General features: G+C 35.8%; 1 protein-coding gene across 3 annotated transcripts; it reads left to right on the top strand.

The window, feature by feature from the left end:
• The first annotated feature begins 2773 nt into the window (after positions 1–2773).
• Positions 2774–17774, top strand: LOC133872846 (uncharacterized). Of its 3 annotated transcripts, none has more exons than XM_062310467.1 (3): positions 2774–3207; positions 6042–6213; positions 8826–9429. In XM_062310467.1, the coding sequence occupies exons 2-3, from the start codon at positions 6176–6178 to the stop codon at positions 9241–9243; spliced, it is 456 nt and encodes a 151-aa protein (XP_062166451.1). In that variant the 5' UTR covers positions 2774–3207; positions 6042–6175; the 3' UTR covers positions 9244–9429. The 3 variants fall into 3 exon arrangements, 2 of the variants coding, with proteins under 2 accessions (XP_062166451.1, XP_062166450.1); XM_062310466.1 differs by having other exon boundaries at positions 2775–3207; positions 5971–6213; XR_009901088.1 differs by lacking the exon at positions 8826–9429 and adding an exon at positions 17677–17774 and having other exon boundaries at positions 2780–3207; positions 5971–6213.
• The last annotated feature ends 2336 nt before the right edge of the window (positions 17775–20110 follow it).

Here is a 20110-nt window from a genome sequence, read left to right as displayed (position 1 = left end):
AGAGAGGAAGGTGGGGAATAGAGACAGTCTTCCAAGCTGCCATATGTTCAATTGATACTTTGTTAATTTTCCTAGAAACATTAAGAGCATCAAAGGAAATATGGGAGAAAAATGGATGCCACCTTCGCCGCATTGGATCAAAATCAATTTTGATACAGCAATACGAGATACATTTTCAGTTCAAGCTGCTGTGTGTCAGGATCATCTAGGACATATCATCAAAATGGACACCAAGATTAGTTCCAAATGTCTATCAAATATGGGAGAAGCTCTAGCAGCAAATCTTGCTGTTTCATTAGCAATTTCTCAAAATATTCAAAGGTTCATTCTGGAAGATGATTCGCAAATAGTTATTCTTGCTCTACAACAGTCAACAGCCAGAAATTGCTCAAGATTGGCGAATTTCTTCCACTATCTTTAATATCATTGATTCTATTCCTGCTGTTTCTTTTTGGACTGCACGGAAGATCAATAGAAGTACAAACTTCTGTACTCATTATGTAACACAATGGGCCGTAGCCAGGGTTACAGCTGGCAGCATTCCCACCTACCCATCACCAATCCCTTCAATCCAAATTGTTAGTGGGAAGGATCCACCTTCTCATTAGTTTGGTTTTTATTTCTTTATTTTTTTACATTCTATTTACTTATGTATTAGATAATACTTTATTTCTGTTTTAAGCTTTGATAAATCAAAGCTTTAGTTTGTAATCTCGTTTTCAAGTATCTATAAAAAAAAAAAAAAAAAAAAAAAAAAAAAAAAAAAACCAACCGCTTGATGGTGGTTATTATTCCCGTACAGTTTCATTTAATGTATCCCACGTGACTCTGCTCAAACCTATTTACCACACAACAAATATATATATATATATACAGCAAATGATTTAAGTGCAAGGACAAAAACGAAATAAAATTGTGCATACCATTATTTTCATTATTTTCTTTACTTTTTTATATTTTTTAATAATAATTAATATCAAAATATTTTTACTTTTTATATTATATTAATAATTTTTTATTACTATTCAAATAAAAAAATTCACTACAGTTTAAAATTTTTTTACTTTATATTACATTATTATTTTTTTATTAATTTTAAAATTAACAACTTACTATTTTATTCTGTATATATATTTGCCAAACAATTTTTACAGAAACCAAAAAAAAAGAAAAGAACACTAAAAATCAAATTGAGATATTTACATAAAGTGATACACTTTTAATTTTATTGTAAAATTAAAAAAAAAGAAGCGAAAAATGACGTTAAAAATGTAATATATTTGATATAAATATGAAAAGAATAATTGATCACTACAAAATAAACGGTCTTTTTTTTTTTTTTTGGGGCGTTCACATTTTTTTTCAAAATGACTCATCTCTCTTCTGCTGCTCAGAGAGTCAGAAACGTCTCTTCATCACTCTGCCAACTCTGCCTTCTTTTCAAAGTTGACTGAATGTCTTTTAGGAAAAGAGTAAAGTTGAAAAAGTAAGAGCAGTGCTACGGAGAAGGAAAAATTCCGGATTTCATCCGGAATTTTGGCTGTGCAGTGGCATTTTTGTAATTATTAAATAATTACAAAAATGCCACTGCACAGCCAAAATTCCGGATGAAATCCGGAATTTTTCCTTCTCCTCAGTATTACCCAAAAGTAAAGCAGGTGGTCAAAAATCATGCTTACATACAGAAAATCGTGTTGTATCAGACATATTGTCGAAAAAGATAACAGTTTCCCTCCCCTCCTCCTCTTCTTTCTTTCCTTTTTTTTTTTTTTTTACTTCTCAAAAATAAATCAATTTCTATTTTTTTTTTCCTTTTTAGATCAAATCAATAATTTTTTAAGTGGCAGGGATTGGACAAGGCTAAAAACAATTTTTTTTTTTTTTTTTCAAGTGGCAGCAAAAAATAATTAATGTGATATAACGTAAAAAATATAATATAAAAAGGTTAATAAATTTGTATTATAATGAGTTTTTTTTTTTATTTAAATAATAAAAAAAATTATTGATATTTTTCAAGTAAAAAAATTTAAAAATATTTTAAAGTTGATGTTTTTTAAAAAAATTAAAAAGAAAGAAAGGAGAAAGGAAGGGAGTTGCCCAACGGGCCTTGATCACACACTCAAATCTCATAACATTCTTTTTTTTTTTTCTTTTTTTTTTTTATTTCAAGAAAAGATTTAAATTGTAGTTATGAAATTTAATAAGAAAAAATAAAATAAAAACTTTCTATACTTTCGCAAGTAATATAAGAGATTCAAAATAATTAACATCAGGTATACACCATACAGCCATCCAAGCTGGTGATCAGAGTTGGGTTTTAAGAATCACAATCTGTCGTCTGATTTAAAAGTAGGTTGGACCGTAAGGAGAAATGAATATATGTACCTCTCTAATATAATTTCAAATAAATAAATTTTAAATTTTTCATTAGATTAATGAGATTTAATGTAAATAAATCTAATAATAAATTAAAAAATGAGAAGTATTAAAATAATTTCTCTCCTTTGACAGAAAGAGGAACCGTAAGTGGCAGAGTTTATATAAGAAAGTGGCGATAGAAAAATATAAAACAGCCGTTGTGAATGCTCTGAGAAGTGAGAACCCTCTTCATTTCCTTTTATTTTCTATATTCCCTTACTAATTTATTTTGGCTGCACATAACAGATAAGATAAAATGACTTGAAAATGTTAAAGGAGAAAAAAAGACTGGAAATCTCTGCACAATTTTAATGTAGAAAAGGACAAACATAAATGATTCCGAACTCCCACTTACTCCTACCAGCTTGGTATCCTTTTTCCCCTTTCTCATTCTTTCTTCTTTCACTTCTTTCTTTTCTCTCTTTTCGGTTTTTCTTTCTTCTCTCTTTTCTGAGAGACACCGAGAGACCCGAGAAGAGAGAGAAGCCGACTGAGAGAGAGAGAGAAGCCGACTGAGAGAGAGAGAGAGAGAGATCGTGAGAGGGAGAGACCGGATCTGAGAGTGAAACCGGGAGAAGACCACCGGAGGTCCGATTTCCGGTGGTCGTTGCTCGAGAAACCGACGGAGGAGAGGACCCAGAACCGGAACCCGTCAGCAGAAACCCGACCCTCCAACGACCCACACCCGATTTCCGGAGAGCAGAGGCGCGGCTTCCGGTGGATCGTAGGCCGGAGCTGATTTCCGGCGATTCTGGCCGGAAATCCGGCGACTTCCAGAGGCGATTTCAGGTGAGCAAGGAGTGCGATTTTCCGGTGATTTTTCCCTAGCTTTGAACAAAAATTCGCTAGGTAATTATAGTGCTGGATCAAAAATTACTTTTTATATCTGGATACCATCATTCTCTTTGTTGTCTTTGTCTTCTTATTCTCGGAAAAATCATAGAATTATCTGCCGGTACTAAATTATGGGTGTGAGAGGTAAGGTTCAATTTAAGAACATCGAGACTGAAGGTGAAAAATAATAATAATCAGAAAGGTATAGGCAACCTACATAGTATAGTTCGAATCCTAAAACTGTCGAGGTGTAGGTTTTGGCCTAAAACCCTCTCAAAATGGAAAGATTCATTCTTCCTCCGGTTTGAGTGGAAGTAATGTAAGTACCTGAAGCAATAATAATCGGAAAGAAAGATAACGAATATAATTTAATTTTACTCTAAACTATGTTATTATTCTGATTGAATTAATTAACTGGAGGTAATTTATAATTTACTCCGGGACATGAAGATGAACCTTTCTTGCTATTTTTATTCATTTTTGTTACCATTCATCGTGCAATTTTTTTTGTTTTTTTTTTTCCTTCCCTGTGCTTCTTTGTTGGAGCCTGGAGGGTTGCTTTAATGCCTTTGGTTGATGACGTGACACAAAAAACAAACGTATCTTAGCAATTTTGTATTGTATTTAGTTTTTACCAATCTTTATAATACTATAAAGATCTTGAGCGTCCATGTATCTCTGAGTGGCTTATATAGACATAATCATAAAATGACTAATCTCATTTGATAACTTTACCATTAGACAATTGGGCCTTACATAGACATAGCTCTAATCTAAAGACTATCAATTAGAATGGGATAAACCCATTTGGCCCAATAGTAAAAACCCAGCCCATCTACTATTAATGGGACCATTACACAATATGACCTCAAAAATCATAATAAACATATAAAATTAGATCATTGATCAGATTCAATCACAATATTAGACCCTTGTTCAAAAATTTCATCTTCCACCCACAAACCTAGACCAAAGACCAAAGAAAACGTAAAGAAAATAAATCGTGCCTTATGTAAAAAACAGGAAAAAAAAAATATCCGATTTGTTTACAATCTTAAGAAACCAGTAACCCGAGAAGTTACTTCGCTCGGACATAATTTTGATAAACATTTGTCTAAGTTATGAGGGGGTAGCTCGGAAATTTTGAAAATTAGTTTGTTACCTCCCTCGGATAGGGGGTAGCTGGAAAACTGGTGTTAAGAATGTAACCAAATCGTGCCTTTGACAATTGCGTTTTTAGCTTATTTGGTGATTAGTTTTAATGATTTCTTGTATTTTTTCTCTTTCTAGATAGGCTTTTCTCTTGTGTATTTCCTAAATCTTATGTACTTGTGTTGTGCTTTGCACTTTTAATGATATTATAATTACTTACTAAAAAAATTAAAAAATTAAAAATTATAACCAAGTCATATGAATAGATGGGCTCAGAGTTGTGTTTCTTTTTCATATAATAATAATAATAATAATAATAATAATAAACTTATTTTGCTCAAAAATTTCCTATAACATAAAGAGACAAGAACTTGATGAAAATATACTAAATTATCAGCTGTAACATGTCACATTTTTAATATGTGACATTTTTTAAGTATTTTGATGGACGATCAAAATTACATAATTTGAGAATCTATAATTTATTTGAAATTGTAGAGAGAGAATAGCCGCAGTACCATTCATTCAGTTTGACAGCTCAATCTTGACCTCTCTCATACCTAATCAATAGCCCTTCTCAGTGTCTTTTTTTTTTTTTTTTTTTTTTTTTTTTCTTTTCTTTTCTTTTCTTTTCTTCAGTTAATTGGAAAAATTGATATTCAAATGATACACGATGAGGACATTGATGCGTTACAAAATAGAGTAGAGAAAAGGGGAGAAAATCGACTATATGGCATAGAAAATGCTGACCAACAAGAAATTTTTTTTTTAATTTCCGCAACATTAAGGGATCAAGCACTGCCAAATTTTTATAGACAATTCTATTATTTTTAAGCACCTGAGATCCTAAAATACACGTACAACAGTTCATCCATGAGGGAATTCAGAAAAATTCTCTAATTCTTGTACGTATGGTTTCTCCATCCTGTACATGGGAGAATAGTTGAATAAATTTTACATGGTAATCAGATTTAATCTTGGATGAAATTGCTTCTTCCAAGTCATTTTCACTCCTCTCATCACTTCATAAGAGAGATCTTCTTACAAGAATGGGAGTTTTACACCCAATCCTCCATTGGATGCAAAACTAAGAATTCTTAGTTAAGTAGTTGTCATCATTAGTTTCAGGGCAGTTGGCCAATAGTGCCTCCATTGATTCATTATTACTTTCTAGTAGCATACAAAGTGGTAAAGGCCTATCAAGTCTCAATAGTGAATTTTGTTTGATGGTACGATTTTAAATCGGACAGGGCTATTTATGTCTTTTGACATTTAGATTTACGGTTATACCCTTCTTCCATTCTCATTAGAGTAAAAATAGGCAGGGTTATTTTTGTCTTGTTACAATTCCTTAAATCTTAAAATTTCTATGTTGCTCTTGTTAATCATTCGGTTGGCTAAGAAATCTACTGGGTATTTTGGTCTTTCATATGAAATTACCATTTTGGACTTTCCTAATGTAAAGAGATCCAAGGCTAAAAATGGGCCACGTCGTTAAGGAAAAAAAAAAGAGGGTAAATTTAAATTTATGATTTTAAAACCTCTGAAGAAAAGTGATTCATGCAGCCCGCAGGTATATTTTTATTTTCCCCCACTTTTTCCTCTCCCACTGAAACCCTCATCCCTCCCCCCTCAAGTTCGGTCGCGGCCACTGGCAACTATTGACGCCACCGACGGCCAACCGAGCCCTGCAACGCCACGACTGAAAGGCGAGAGCGCCGCCTACCATCTACAATTGGCACCACAGAACGAAATCCGACAACCCCGACGAATGCCTGGCACCACCGAACGCCACCACCGGCAACAGAGGTAACTTTTCTCTCTTTTTCCTTTTGATTTCTTTTGTTAGTGTGACCCACAGATTTGGCTTATCCTTATTTTTACAAAACATCTTATTTCTAAAAATGGTTTTCAGATTTGGATTTTTGTTGGTGAATCAGAATGGGTATGATTTTTTTTTTTTTGTTTGGTTGGCTATCTTTGTTGTTCTTGGCCGAATCAGAGTGGGTTTTTGGGTGATGGCTGTTTAGGTGCGAGTTATTTGTAAGACTTAGATATTGATTCACGGTTGGGAGAAAGGCTCATATGGTTGTGATCTTGAAGTTTTTGGTTAAATCCCTATCTTTATCGAATAATAGAGATTTTTGGAGTTTGATTATTTTTCCCCTGTTTTGGTGATTGAAGGATATTTAGGTGGAGAAACTGAATGGTTCTTGAAATTTTTGAAAAGGTTTTCTTTAAACCGAATAGTTGTGAATTTCTGTGTTTGTTGGAGATAAAACCGGTTAGGTGTTTTTGATTTTTTCCTAGTGATAGCCAATTGTTTTTTTTTTTTTGGTGAGAATTTGTTGAGAGAATCTGTGTTCTAAATTGTTTAGAATGTTGATTGCATTGAAGTCTTGTCTATGAGAAATTTCTGTTTGGGTTTTAATGTTGGAAATTTTTGATTCATTTGGTTAATTCCTGGGTATTGATGGTTTAGTTATTATTGTGGCCGTGTTGTTTGAGTTTCTGAGATTTTGAAATCTTGTGAGCTTATGGGTTTCAATTGGTGAGTGTTGCTGGGTACTGTCGATGAGTTCCAAATTAAGGGGTGCCTTTTCTCTTGTTCTTCCTTTTTGGTTTCTTCTAGTAGTGTGACCCACAAATTTGGCTTTTTCTTATTGTTTTCGATTGAACAACAAGGAAAGTGTTCCGATATCCTTGTAGTAGTCTGACCCACGGATTTGGGGTAAAATGCGATATAATGATTCAAAATTTCCAACCTACTCGTAGGGAAGGCTTGGGTTGAGACCGTAAGATGAAGCTATAGGGCTTCTGGATCAATGTTGACTAATTCAGGCATAGGGTCTTGGAAAGTCACGGTTTCCAAAGATAATTCATCATGTGTGTAAGAGAGGAAGACATTTCCAGGATAGAGGGTATGAACGTTTAGCTGTAAGGCTGCAATTTAAAGAATGAAAGATCCTTTTCTTTTCTTATATTTTTTTTAATAGTCTTCCAACAATGAGGATATTAGGTAGAGTTCAAGCACAAATATGAGTATTATACTTTTCTTTCCATCTTTTTTCAATTTTGTTTTCTTTTTATTATTGGGGTTGGTGAAAAAAGCTCTATTCATGAATCCGAAAGTGTTGATTTTGTTAGGCGTAGAAGAAAGCGGTTTAAAAACAATAATCAACACTTATGAAAAGAATCGGGAGCCGATATAAGATTGTTACTGGTTTCCAATATCTTTTACTTATTTGCAATCTTTGACGATGTTATTGTAGAATGCTCAGGTTGATGTCTAAAGTTCTTTTTTCTTTATTCTGTGTGATGTATTTTGCTTTTTCTTATGTGCGGAGCTTAACTTTTGAACTAGAAGTGTTACTATATATATTTTTTATCATTGGAGAAAATGAAAGTTCACCACATTTTTCACATCGATAATAATCCATAATATGTGCAATCTCTGTTTCAAATTTATTACGTTTACTTAATTGCTTTCATCTTGTTATTTCCTTCTGAATGCAGGGAATTCTCGTATCTAACTAGGAATCTATAAATTATTGATTCTTGCTGTTGGTATGAATACCTTTGGTGGCTATTGTCATTTTTGCTGGTCATTATTAGTCCTTCAAGTTTCCAGTTACCATCAAATTGAATTGAGTGCGTAGGTCTCTCTTTCTCTCCATCTCATTTCATTCTTTCGCCCTCATCGGTCATTAAAAATACTCCTTGGACAAGGAAGGCTTCATAGTGGTAGGAAAAGCGAGTAAAATTGAGGCGATCAATGTCATTTGATGGGCTGTCTCTTTTTTCTCGAAAAATAGAAGACCTGTTATATTCTAATCGTTCTACAAGAATTTTGAATCATCCTTGTGATGTAGTCGTTATTATGCCTATTTTGCCCCTGAGAGAAGAGGGCGCAGATCGAGTTGTTAGGCGGATTTTGAGATGATATCGGCTTTAGGTACCTGCATTATTTCCACTCAAGTATGAGGAAGCATAAATCTTTCCATTTTGGGAGGATTTTATTCCAAAAGCCTCCACCTCTGTAGTTCTAGGATCCGATCTATACTATGTAGGTAGCCTATACCTTTCTGATTATTATTGCTTTTCACCTTCAGTTCCCGATGTTCTCAAATTGGACATTACCTCTCGCATCCCCAATTTGGTTCGGTAGATAATTCCATGATTTCCCAGGGAATAAACCATCTAACTTTAGTGCTGGATCTAAAACTCTTTGTTATATCTGGATACCACCCTTCTCCTTGTTGTCCTTATCTTCCTACCGCTGGCGCTCAGTATGGTGAGATATATGATCCTAAAACTAATAAGTGAGAACTTTTGCCTGAGCTTCCATTTAAATTGGGTAAAAGGTTTATCTATGCAACTCTTGAAAATTCAAACATGATTCTTATTGCTCAAATTCTCAGGAATCAATGCTCTATGATTTATGAATATGCTGCTATGTTTTACACATACAATGTGGAGCATCGTGTTTGGAGTGTACTCGGGAAGCGCCGAATACACGTTAATTGTCCTATTGGATGGGAAGGTTGGGGAGAAACGGTGTTAACTGTTGCCAATATTATTTATTGGGTAACACGTGACGCACATTTGCTAGCATACAATGTAAACAAAGATATGTGGATCAAATGGAGTCTCACAGGCTTGGGAATACCGTTTTTGGAAAGTGATGAGCTCCACTTTCTTCCTGGGTTCATCCATTTAGAGCGTCAGCTCTTCGGCCTTCTGCAATCAAATGATGATGAAGCATTTCAGTTGGTCATAATTGATTACCCCCATTCTCGGGAGCTCTTTCCAAATTTATGTTGCCATCCGTTGATATAAGACAGAGGACCCCACTCTTGTAACAGAGTTCTTTTCATTTTAAGTTTCTTGCTTTTTCTCAATTTTTCTTTCTATATATTAAACACAAACATTTTAGCTACTACACATTACTTTTGATGTTCATAACTAAAACATGGATACTAGAAGGACATGTTATGTTGTATAGATTTGTTGTTTCTTTGTTTTCGTGTTTTGTTGTTCTGTATTGTATAGTGGTTTGCTGTCTTCTCAAAAGTTTGATTTGTTGTTTGTTTGTATTCTTTGTTTGTGTCAATAAAAATTAATTCACCCGAAAAAATAAATTGAGCGTCAAGATAACTCTCATTTAGATTAATTCAAATTTGATAATGTTGCTATTTTCTTATAAAGTGGGTCATATATGTGAAGTGTACAAGATGGTGGGGTTGATTTGATATATGTGACGTATGAAGCAGAAGTACATATTTAGACTATAACATCAGTAGCGAAAGGATGAAAATGCGCATGGTCTCATTTGATATTTATAATTGATCAAGTGCACATAATAAGATTGGATTAATACTTTCTGGGATTTGATCATCAAAATGAGCATGTTTGAAAAGAATTTTCTTAAGAACTATATGCTTTAAAAAAAAAAAAAAAATTAATGAGGGAAAGGTGATAGTTAATATAAGTGAACATTTTTTATTCTTAGTTTTTGGTTTGGATGAGTAATATTATTTTCGATCTTTTTTGAATAAAATTTTATGAACATCCCTTGCTATTTCTATTTTTTGTACGTCTACTATTTTCTTCAGTTGACGAGGAGAAAATTTCTGAAATTTGTGACTTTAATTAGAGGATAGAGACCTGATTTTGTGTAAGTTCTAAGTTGTGGTTTTGAGTCAATGGTCCTTTATTTTAGCCAAATTGTTTACGTCTTGTTTTTCATTGAGCAACTAACAAGGCTGGCTTTTCAACGAAGGTTTGAGCTTGATGTCTTATGAAGTTTAATCAATCCCTTGTAATTTTTAGGGCAAACTAGTAAATTGGTTTCTATAAGGGCTTATAAGAAATCGATTTGGTTCTCTGTCAATCTGAAGTGCAAGCTGAAGTTTAGAGCACGGAGGAAGTTGAAGTGCAAGCTGAAGTTTAGAGCACGGAGAAGTTGAAGTGCAAGCTGAAGTTTAGAGCACGGAGGAAGTTGAAGTGCAAGCTGAAGTTTGATGGAGGTTGTCAGCACCTTTCCTCATCATTTTCGTATCAAAATTGATATACTAAGCTTTTGCCTCTGCAAAACTTTAAGTTTTGATAGCTGCCTCTGCAAAGTTTCAGTTTTTACGCTACAAGTTTTGTTTCCATTAAATACCTCAAGTCCATAACCCTTTTCCACCTCCTTCCTCAAACGTTTGCTCTAAAAGCAAATACCGTTCACGCCTTCCCCTTCAGTGAGTGTCTTGACCCCTTTGAACAAAATCGTTTACCGAAATTTGTGTCTGTTGGTGCTTGAACTGGATTGGATTTTTAAGAACCCTTTTGTAAATTTGGCTCTGCTGTTACTTTTCCTGTTTGTTTTAACAAAGAATTATATTTCTTTTTTTTAAGTAGAGAAAAATTTATAGAGTTACTTATTTGTTGTGTTAGAAAGTGGTTAGTCAAAATAGCTAGTGAAAGTAGATTTGTTTGGCTAAAAGTTAAAAGATTTGATACAGATGCTCTAAAACCCTCAAGCAAGCAATCGACCATGAATTGTCCCTCAAGCAAGTAACCAACCATGATCCGTCCCTCAAGCAACCAACCAACCATGAACCAATTCTATTCGGTGAAATAGCCAATTGTTTACGGCAACTGCACAAAGCATTCAAGTTTTGTGGAGACGTGGTAAACGATGTCGTCATTGTGTTACTTTGGAACATGGTTTCTTTCCGTTTCTTACTACTGAGAGGCAAGGAAGAAAGGGAAGAAGAAGGAAAGGGAAAAGGGAAAAAGAAAGAAGAAGAACACGATCTCAGTACGGACAAAGGTATTATGCATGACCTTCTTCACTTTCAATACCTCATGGCGATTCTAATGAATCGCCTTTTGAGGACGAATAGGCGTCAGCGTGATTTCGTACCCCTTCCCATTGATTTTCATTTCTTTTTTTCTCAAGTTTTTCTCTCGATGACAAATGTGCAAGCTGTCAGCAAATACCATGGTATAAGAAACCTTCTCCTCCGGAAGGTTAATGGTTAGTTGGTTGGTTGGTTGAGGGACAAAGGTATTATGCATGACCTTCTTACTTTCGATACCTCGTGGCGATGCTAATGAATCGCCTTTCGAAGAGGAATGGGTGTCAACGTGATTTCGTGCCCCTTTATTGAATCATCCCTCAACAAACCAACCAACCATTAACCTTCCAGAGGAGAAGGTTTCTTATACCATGGTATTGACTGGCAGCTTGCACATTTGTCATCAAGGGAAAAACTTGAGAAAAAAAGAAATGAAAATCAATGGAAAATGGTACGAAATCACGTTGACGCCTATTCTTCCCCAAAAGGCGATTCATTAGCATCGCCACAAAGTATCGAAAGTGAAAAAGGTCATGTATAATACCTTTGTCCGTACTGATATCGTGTTCTTCTTCTTTCTTTTTTCCTTTTCCCTTTTCTTCTTCTTCCCTTTCTTCCTTGCCTCTCAACAGTAAGAAATGGTTAGAAACCGTGTTCCTGAGTAACACAATGACGACATCATTTACCAAGTCTCCACAAAACTTGTATGCTTTGTGCAGTTGCCGTAAATATTTGGCTATTTCACCGAATAGAGTTGGTTCATGGTTGGTTAGTTGCTTGGGTGACGGTTCATGATTGGTTGCTTGCTTGAGGGACGGTTTATGGTTGATTGCTTGCTTGATGGTTTTAGAACATTTGTATCAAATCCTGTAACTTTTAGTCAAACAAATTTACTTTCACTAGCTATTTTGACTAACCACTTTCTAACACAACAAATATGTAACTCTATAAATTTTTTTCTACTTAAAAAAAAGAAATAAAATTCTTTATTGAAGCAAACAGGAAAAGTAACAGTAGTGCCAAACTTACAAAAGGGTTTTTGAAAATCCAATCAGTTCAAGCACCAACAGACCCAAGTTTCGGTAAACGATTTTGTTCAAAGGGGCCAAGACACTCACTAAAGGGGAAGGCGTGAACGGTATTTGTTTTTAGAGCAAACGTTTGAGGGAGGAGGTGGAAAAGGGTTATGGACTTAAGGTATTTAATGGAAACAAAAACTTGTAGCGTAAAAATTGAAGCTTTGCAGAGGTAGTTGTCAAAACTTAAAGTTTTGCAGAGGCAAAAGCTCAGCGTATCAATTTTGATACGAAAATGACGAGGAAAGGTGCTGACAACCTCCATCAAACTTCAGCTTGCACTTCAGCTTCCTCCGTGCTCTAAACTTCAGCTTGCACTTCAGATTGATAGAGAACCAAATCGTTTTCTTGTAACCTAAAAATTACAAGAGATTGATTAAACTTCCTAAGACATCAAGTTCAAACCTTGTTAGTTTGTCAATGAAAAACAAGACATTAACAACTTGGCTAAAATAAAGGACCATCGACTCAAAACCACGAATTAGAACTTACACAAAATCAAGTCTCTTTCCTCTAATTAAAGTCGCAAATTTCAGAAGTTTTCTTCTCGTCAATTGAAGAAAATAGTAGACGTACAAAAAATAGAAATAGCAAGGGATGTTCATAAAATTTCATTCGAAAAAGATCGTAAATAATATTACTCATCCAAATAAAAAACTATGAATAAAAAATGTTCGATTATATTAACTATCACCTTTCCCCCATTAATTTTTTATTTTTTTCAAAAACATGTAGTTCTTAAGAAAATTCTTTTGAAACATGCTTATTTTGATGAACAAATCCCAGAAAGTAATAATCCAATCTTATTATGTGCACTTGATTAATTATAGATATCAAATGAGACCTTGCGCATTTTCATCCTTTCGCTACTGTTGTTATATACCAAATTTATACTTCTGCTTCATACGTCACATATATCAAATCAACCCCACCAGCATGCACATTTCACATATATGGCCTACTTCATAAGAAAATAGCAACATTATCAAATTTGACTTAATCTAAATGAGAGTTATCTTGATGTTCAATTTATTTTTTCGGATGAATTAATTTTTATTGATACAAACAATGAATACAAAGAAACAACAAATCAAACTTCGGAGAAGACAGCAAACCACTATACAATCCAGAACAACAAAACACGAAAACAAAGAAACAACAAATCTGTACAACATAACTTGTGTAGTAGCTAAAATGTTTGTGTTTGATAAAAAGAAAGGAAAATTGAGAAAAAGCAAGAAACTTATACCAACGGACGACAACAACAGAATTTTGGAAAGAGCTCCCGTGAATAGGGCTATTAATTATGACCAGCTAAAATGCTTCATCATCATCATTTGATTGCAGAAGGCCGAAGAGCTGACCTTCTAAATGGACGAACCCAGGAAAAAAGTTGAGCTCATCACTTTCCAAAAACGGTATTCCCAAAGCATGTGAGACTCCCTTTGATCCACATATCTTTGTCTACGTTGTATGCTAACAAATGTGCGTCACGTGTTACTTAATAAATAGTATTGGCAACAGTTAACACCGTTTTTCCTTAACCTTTCCATCCAATAGGACAATTTTCGTGTATTCGGCACTTCTCGAATCCACTCCAAACATGATGTTCCACATCGTATGTGTAAAACATAGCAGCATATTCATAAATCATAGGGCATTTGTTCCTGAGAATTTGAGCAATAAGAATCATGTTTGGATTTTCAAGAATTGCATAGATAAACCTTTTACCCAATTTAAATGGAAGCTCATGCAAAGATTCCCGGGAAAAGCAATAATAATCAGAAAGGTTTAGGCTATCTACATAGTATAGATCGGATCCTAGAACTACAGAGGTGGTGGCTTTTGAAATAAAACTCTCCCAAAATGGAAAGATTTCTGTTTCCTAAAGCTGGTACCATCTTAAAATTCGTCTAACAACTCGATATGCGCCCTCTTTCGTCCGAGGGCAAAATAGGCATATTAACGACTATATCACAAGGACGATTCAAAATTCTTGCAGGACGATGAGTATATAACAGGTCTTCTATTTTTCGAGAAAAAAGAGACAGCCCATCAAATGACATTGATCGTCTCAATTTTTCTCGCTTCCCCAACACTATGAAGCCTTCCTCGTCCATGGAGTATTTTTGATGAGGGCGAAAGAATGAAATGAGGTGGAGAGAAAGAGAGACCTACGCACTTAATTCAATCTGATGGTAACTGAAAACTTGAAGGACTCATAGTGACCAGCAAAAATGACAATAGCCACCAAAGGTATTCATAACAGCAGCAAGAATCAATAATTTATAGATTCCTAGTTAGATACGAGAATTCCCTGCATTCATAAGGAAATAACAAGATGAAAGCAATTAAGTAAACGTAATAAATTTGAAATAGAGATTGCACATACTATGAATTATTATCGATGTGAAAAATGTGATGAACTTTCATTTTCTCCAATGATAAGAAATATATATAATAAAACTTCTAGTTCAAAAGTTAAGCTCCGCACATAAGAAAAAGCAAAATACAACATCACACAGAATAAAGAAAAAAGAACTTCAAACATTAACTCCAGCAAAAGTGCTGATAAGTAAAAGATAACCAGTAACAATCTTATATCTGCTCCTGATTCTTTTTACAAGTGCTGATTATTGTTTTTAAACCGCTTTCTTGTACGCCTAACAAAATCAACCCTTTCGGATTCTTGAATAGAACTTTTTTCGCCAACCCTAGCAATAAAAAGAAAACAAAATTGTAAAAAGATGGAAAGAAAAGTATAATATTCATGGGTATGCTTGAACTCTACCAAATATCCTCATTGTTGGAAGATTATTAAAAAAAAAAAAAGGATCTTTCATTCTTTAAATTACAGTTTTACAGCTAAACGTTCATACCCTTTATCCTGGAAATGTCTTCCTCTCTTAGACACATGATGAATTATCTTTGGAAGCCGTGACTTTCCAGGATCCTATGCCTAAATTAGTCAACATTGATCCAGACGCCCCATAGCTTCATCTTACGGTCTCAACCCTAGCCTTCCCTACGAGTAGGTTGGAAATTTTGGATCACTATATCACATTTTACCCCAAATCTGTAGGTCAGACTACTACAAGGATATCAGAACTCTTTCTTTGTTGTTCAATCGAAAACAATAAGGAAAAGCCAAATCTGTGGGTCACACTACCAGAAGAAATCAAAAGGAAAAACGAGAGAAAAGTCCCCCCTTAATTTGGAACTCATCGACAGTACCCAGCAACACTCACCAATTGAAATCTATAAGCTCATAAGCTTTCAAAGTCTCAGAAGCTCAAACAATACGGCCACAGTAATAACTAAACCATCAATACCCAGGAATTAATCAAATGAATCAACAATTTTCAACATTAAAACCCAAATAGAAATTTCCCATAGACAAGACTTCAATGCAATCAACATTCTAAACAATTTTGAACACAAATTCTCTCAACAAATTCTCACAAATAAAAAAACAATTGGCTATCATTATGGAAAAATCAAAAACACCTAACCGGTTTTATCTCCATCAAACCCAGAAATTCACACTTATTCGGTTTGAAGAAAACCTTTGAAAAAATTTCAAGATCGATTCAGTTTCTCCACCTAAAAATCCTTCAATCACCAAAACAGGGGAAAAATAATCAAACTCCAAAAATCACTATTTTTCGGTCAAGAAGATAGGGATTTAACCAAAACTAGACTTCAAGATCACAACCATATGAGCCTTTCTCCCAACCGTGAATCAATATCTAGGTCTTACAAACAACTCGCACCTTTCGGTGGTGGCGTCAGTGGTTACCGGTGGCCGCGGCCGAACTTGAGGGGGGAGGGATGAGGATTTCGATGGGAGAGGAAAAAGTGGGGGAAAATAAAAATATACTTGCGGGCTGCGTGAATAACTTTTCTTCAAAGGCTTTAAACTAAAAAATTTAACTTTACCCTCTTTTTTTTTTTCCTTAATGACGTGGCTCATTTTTAGCCTTGGATCTCTTTACATTAGGAAAGCCCAAATTGGTAATTTCATATGAAAGACCAAAATACCCAGTAGATTTCTTAGCCAACCGAAGGATTAACAAGGGCAACATAGTAATTTTAAGATTTAAGGAATTGTAACAAGACAAAAATAACGTTGCCTATTTTTACTCTAATGAGGATGGAAGAAGGGTATAACCGTAAATGTAAATGTCAAAAGACATAAATAGCCCTGTCTGATTTAAGTCTAATGAACATAGAATATGTGCAAAATCGTAAAATCGTACCATCAAACAAAATTCACTGTTGAGACTTGAGAGGCCTTTACCACTTTGTATGCTACTCTAAAGTAAAGATGAATTAGTGGAGGCACTGTTGGCCAACTGCCCTGAAACTAATGAAGGCGACCACTTAACTAAGAATTCTTAGTTTTGCTTTCAATGGAGGATTGGGTGTAAAACTCCCATTCTTGCAATAGGATCTCTCACGTGATGGGAGGAGTGGAAAAGACTTGGAAGAAGCAATTTCATCCAAGATTAAATCTGCATACCATGTAAAATTTATTCAACTATTCTCCCATGTAAAGGATGGAGAAACCATACGTACAAGAATTAGAGAATTTTCTTGAATTCCCTCATGGATGAACTGTTGTACGTGTACTTTAGGATCTCAGGCGCTTAAAATTAATAGAATTGTGTATAGAAATTTGGCAGTGCTTGATCCCTTAAAACGTCGAGAAGGGCTGTAGATTAGGTGTGAGAGAGGTCAAGGTAGAGCTGTCGAACTGAACGAATGGTACTGTGGTTATTCTCTCTCTACAATTTCAAATAAATTATAGATTCTCAAATTATGTAATTTTGATCGTCCATCAAAATACTTAAAAAATGTTACATATTAATAATGTGAAATGTTACAATTGATAATTTAGTAGATTTTCATCAAGTTCTTGTGTCTTTATGTTGTAAGAAATTTTTGAGCAAAGTAAGTTTTTATTATTATTATTATTTTATGAAGAATTCTCCATGTAAGCAATCACTAATAAGATTCAACATACCCTACTAATGGACTTATGGCCTTATATAGACATGGCCCAAAGCTTAAACTCTAATCATTGGAATGGCCATTCAACCCATATTAAAATCCAGCCCATACACTACTAACGTACCCGTTACAAAATCTTACACGGTATCTTATTGAAAACAAAAGACCCTAAAATGATGTTATCTTAATCGGGACGACATTAATTGAGAATTGAGCTATCCATATTGGAAACTACTCATTTTCAAAGAAATAATCACTCTATCACCGTTGGCCTGAGTCTTCACCGGAGCATTTTAGGCCCCCTTTTCCCCAACGCCTCTCTCTTTCTCGCACAGCGTCGCTGACCGTTCCTCTCCCGGCGTGTTCTCTGTCTCCGGCGGTCTCTCTCCTGCGATTTCTCTCTCTTCAACTGTCTATCTCTCCGGCGTTCTCTGTTCGTATTCTCTCTCTCTCTCTCTCCATTTGTGCATTTTTATGGGATTTGTTTTGAGATAGGATTGGAGGTAATCTGGTTTTGTTGTAAATTGTTGTAGATCTACTTTGTTTGCTGTTGTTCTCAGTAGTCTTTGTTTATTGCATGTGCTAATGTGGTTCTTTAATCTGAAATTTGGTTTTATTATATTTTGAAACACTAATCTGGAGCTTTTTATGAACGTTGATAGCTTTCTTCGTTTTATTTGGGCTTTTGGGTATGTGGTTTGGTGAGGATTGTTGTGGGATTTCTGATGTTACAGTGTTTGGTTTTCTAGTAATCGTAGTGCAACTCCTTCAAGCTCCAACATCTATTTGGTTTTTGTTGTTAGACATTATTCAACCCCTTCTTTGTTGCTTTCCTTCGCATGAAAGTCGGGAAAATGTTTTAATTTGTATCTCAAGAATGAGAGATTTTGGGAAAAATAATATTAAAGTATATATTCTTTAACCCACGAGCAACAAACTACAAAGCCACTCATTTATAGTGCATATATTTGATTATGATTTAAAAGAAAAAGTTGAGAGGAGAGGAGTTTTCGTTGGGTCTCAGACTTTGAGTGAAGGTGACTGAAGACGCCAACGTTTAATTGAACGGCGCAAAAACCCCAAATTCTTGTGGACTTTTGATACTTGTAATTGAGCCCCATAGGTGGTTTTTTAGTTGATCATGGACGGTGGAGAATCGAACGTGGACGCACTGAACGAAGCCCTAAACTCCTCTCAGATTTTCAGGAGCAAAACGGCGGTGGTGGCGTGTAGATCACGCGCTTCAGCGACGTCTTCAACAAGGTCACTCTTCATTTCCAAATCCTCCTCCTTCCCAAACAGGTCCAACTATCTTAAAAATTGACACATCTCTCTTCTAATTGTTCTTTATCTGGGGCCTGCCAAAGAGGACCACCTTTTTAAGACTTCGCCTTAGCACTCTAAGAAAATAAAATAACATTCGAGTTATCGAAATATGAGATTGGTCAGTGGAATCTAAGGAGTTTGAGTTGCGGATGGTGGGAGGCGAAACAGGGGTTCGTATTCGTGAGTACTGCAAATGGAAGAAGAGGTCCATTCTTTTCGTTAAGGATGAGCTAGCTTGGTTGGTGAGAATCTTTGAGAATCTGGTTAGAGTGGAAGACTCTCGGGTATTTTGGAACCAATATCTTCAAGGGTTCCCTCTGGTTCTTGCGCAACGTTGCTTCAACAAACATGGCGGTTTTTTGGTGGTTGAGGAATTCATTGGTGACAGAAGAAGTGATTCGATTATCGTCCCGGAAGGTAAAAATGTTAAAGGTTGGGAGCGTTTGGGTTCAGAGTTAAGGCGGGTTTTTGAATTCTTTAGAGATGGGTCCAAACCAGTGGCAGTAGATATTAAGGCTTAGGCGGGGAAGGAGTAGAGGAGAAGTTATGCAGAGGTGCTGGCGAGGTCGGCATTACCTCTGGAAGAGCCTTTTGGTGTTGTTTCGGAGTCGGTAGCCAAGGTGCCGAGGTGGGAAAAGGAACACCCGAAGGGAAGGCACGGTGAGGGGATGCCCACGGCCAATTCTGGACAAGTTTCAGTGTTGAGCAAATAGCTGTTCATGACATGACTTGCCATTACGGTGATAGAATCGATTTTCACAGTCTAAAAGATACGTTGCTGCAGCTGAAAGTAGACGTTGGTGCTTGCTTGGAGAGGGTAGATGGGTTGTTAGGCAGTGTGGAAAATATAGCTGAGTTGTCATTGAAATCTTGTCCCACGTGTATGATGTATAATGCTTTGGGATCTTAGCTTAAAAGTGTGGAAGCTTCCTTGGATGGGAATGGTTTGGAGGCAGGTGTGTTTTCTAGTTATGTTGGGAGAGCTAAGCCCAAGTCCAAGCCCAAGGCAGTTATGTGGGTAGGGGCATGGATCCTAAGGGCGTGGATCCAGCCCAGCCAAGTTCGCAAGCCCATTCTTTCTCGGACTGGCCGTGGGTGAGGGTGAACGTGGTTCAATCCAGTGAACTAGGGAGTGTGGATCAGCAGGAGCAGGATTGTTTTGAGCCCGATCTTAAGGGCAAAGCTATTGCCCAGCCGAATTTTCATGCTCTTTCTAGCTCAGACCGGTTGCTAGTGAGGAGTGACGTGGGTCAGTTCAGCGATTTAGAGGCGTCGACGTCTTTCGGTGTTCCTCCGGCTGCGCTGCGATCGTCGTTGCTCTTAGGTAACTCTCTTTCGGTGGGTGGACCAATGGGTCCTGCGGTTTCTCCGGATCTGGTGGTTTTGATGTCTGGTGTGACTATCGGCGAGTCGATGGAAGTCATGTCGCCGGCCGGAGTACAA

The sequence above is a fragment of the Alnus glutinosa genome, chromosome 7, assembly GCF_958979055.1.
Source record: "Alnus glutinosa chromosome 7, dhAlnGlut1.1, whole genome shotgun sequence".
NCBI classification, from domain to species: Eukaryota; Viridiplantae; Streptophyta; class Magnoliopsida; order Fagales; family Betulaceae; genus Alnus; species Alnus glutinosa.
Note: the sequence above shows the minus strand (reverse complement) of the source record. Positions and strands in the feature narration are given on the sequence as shown.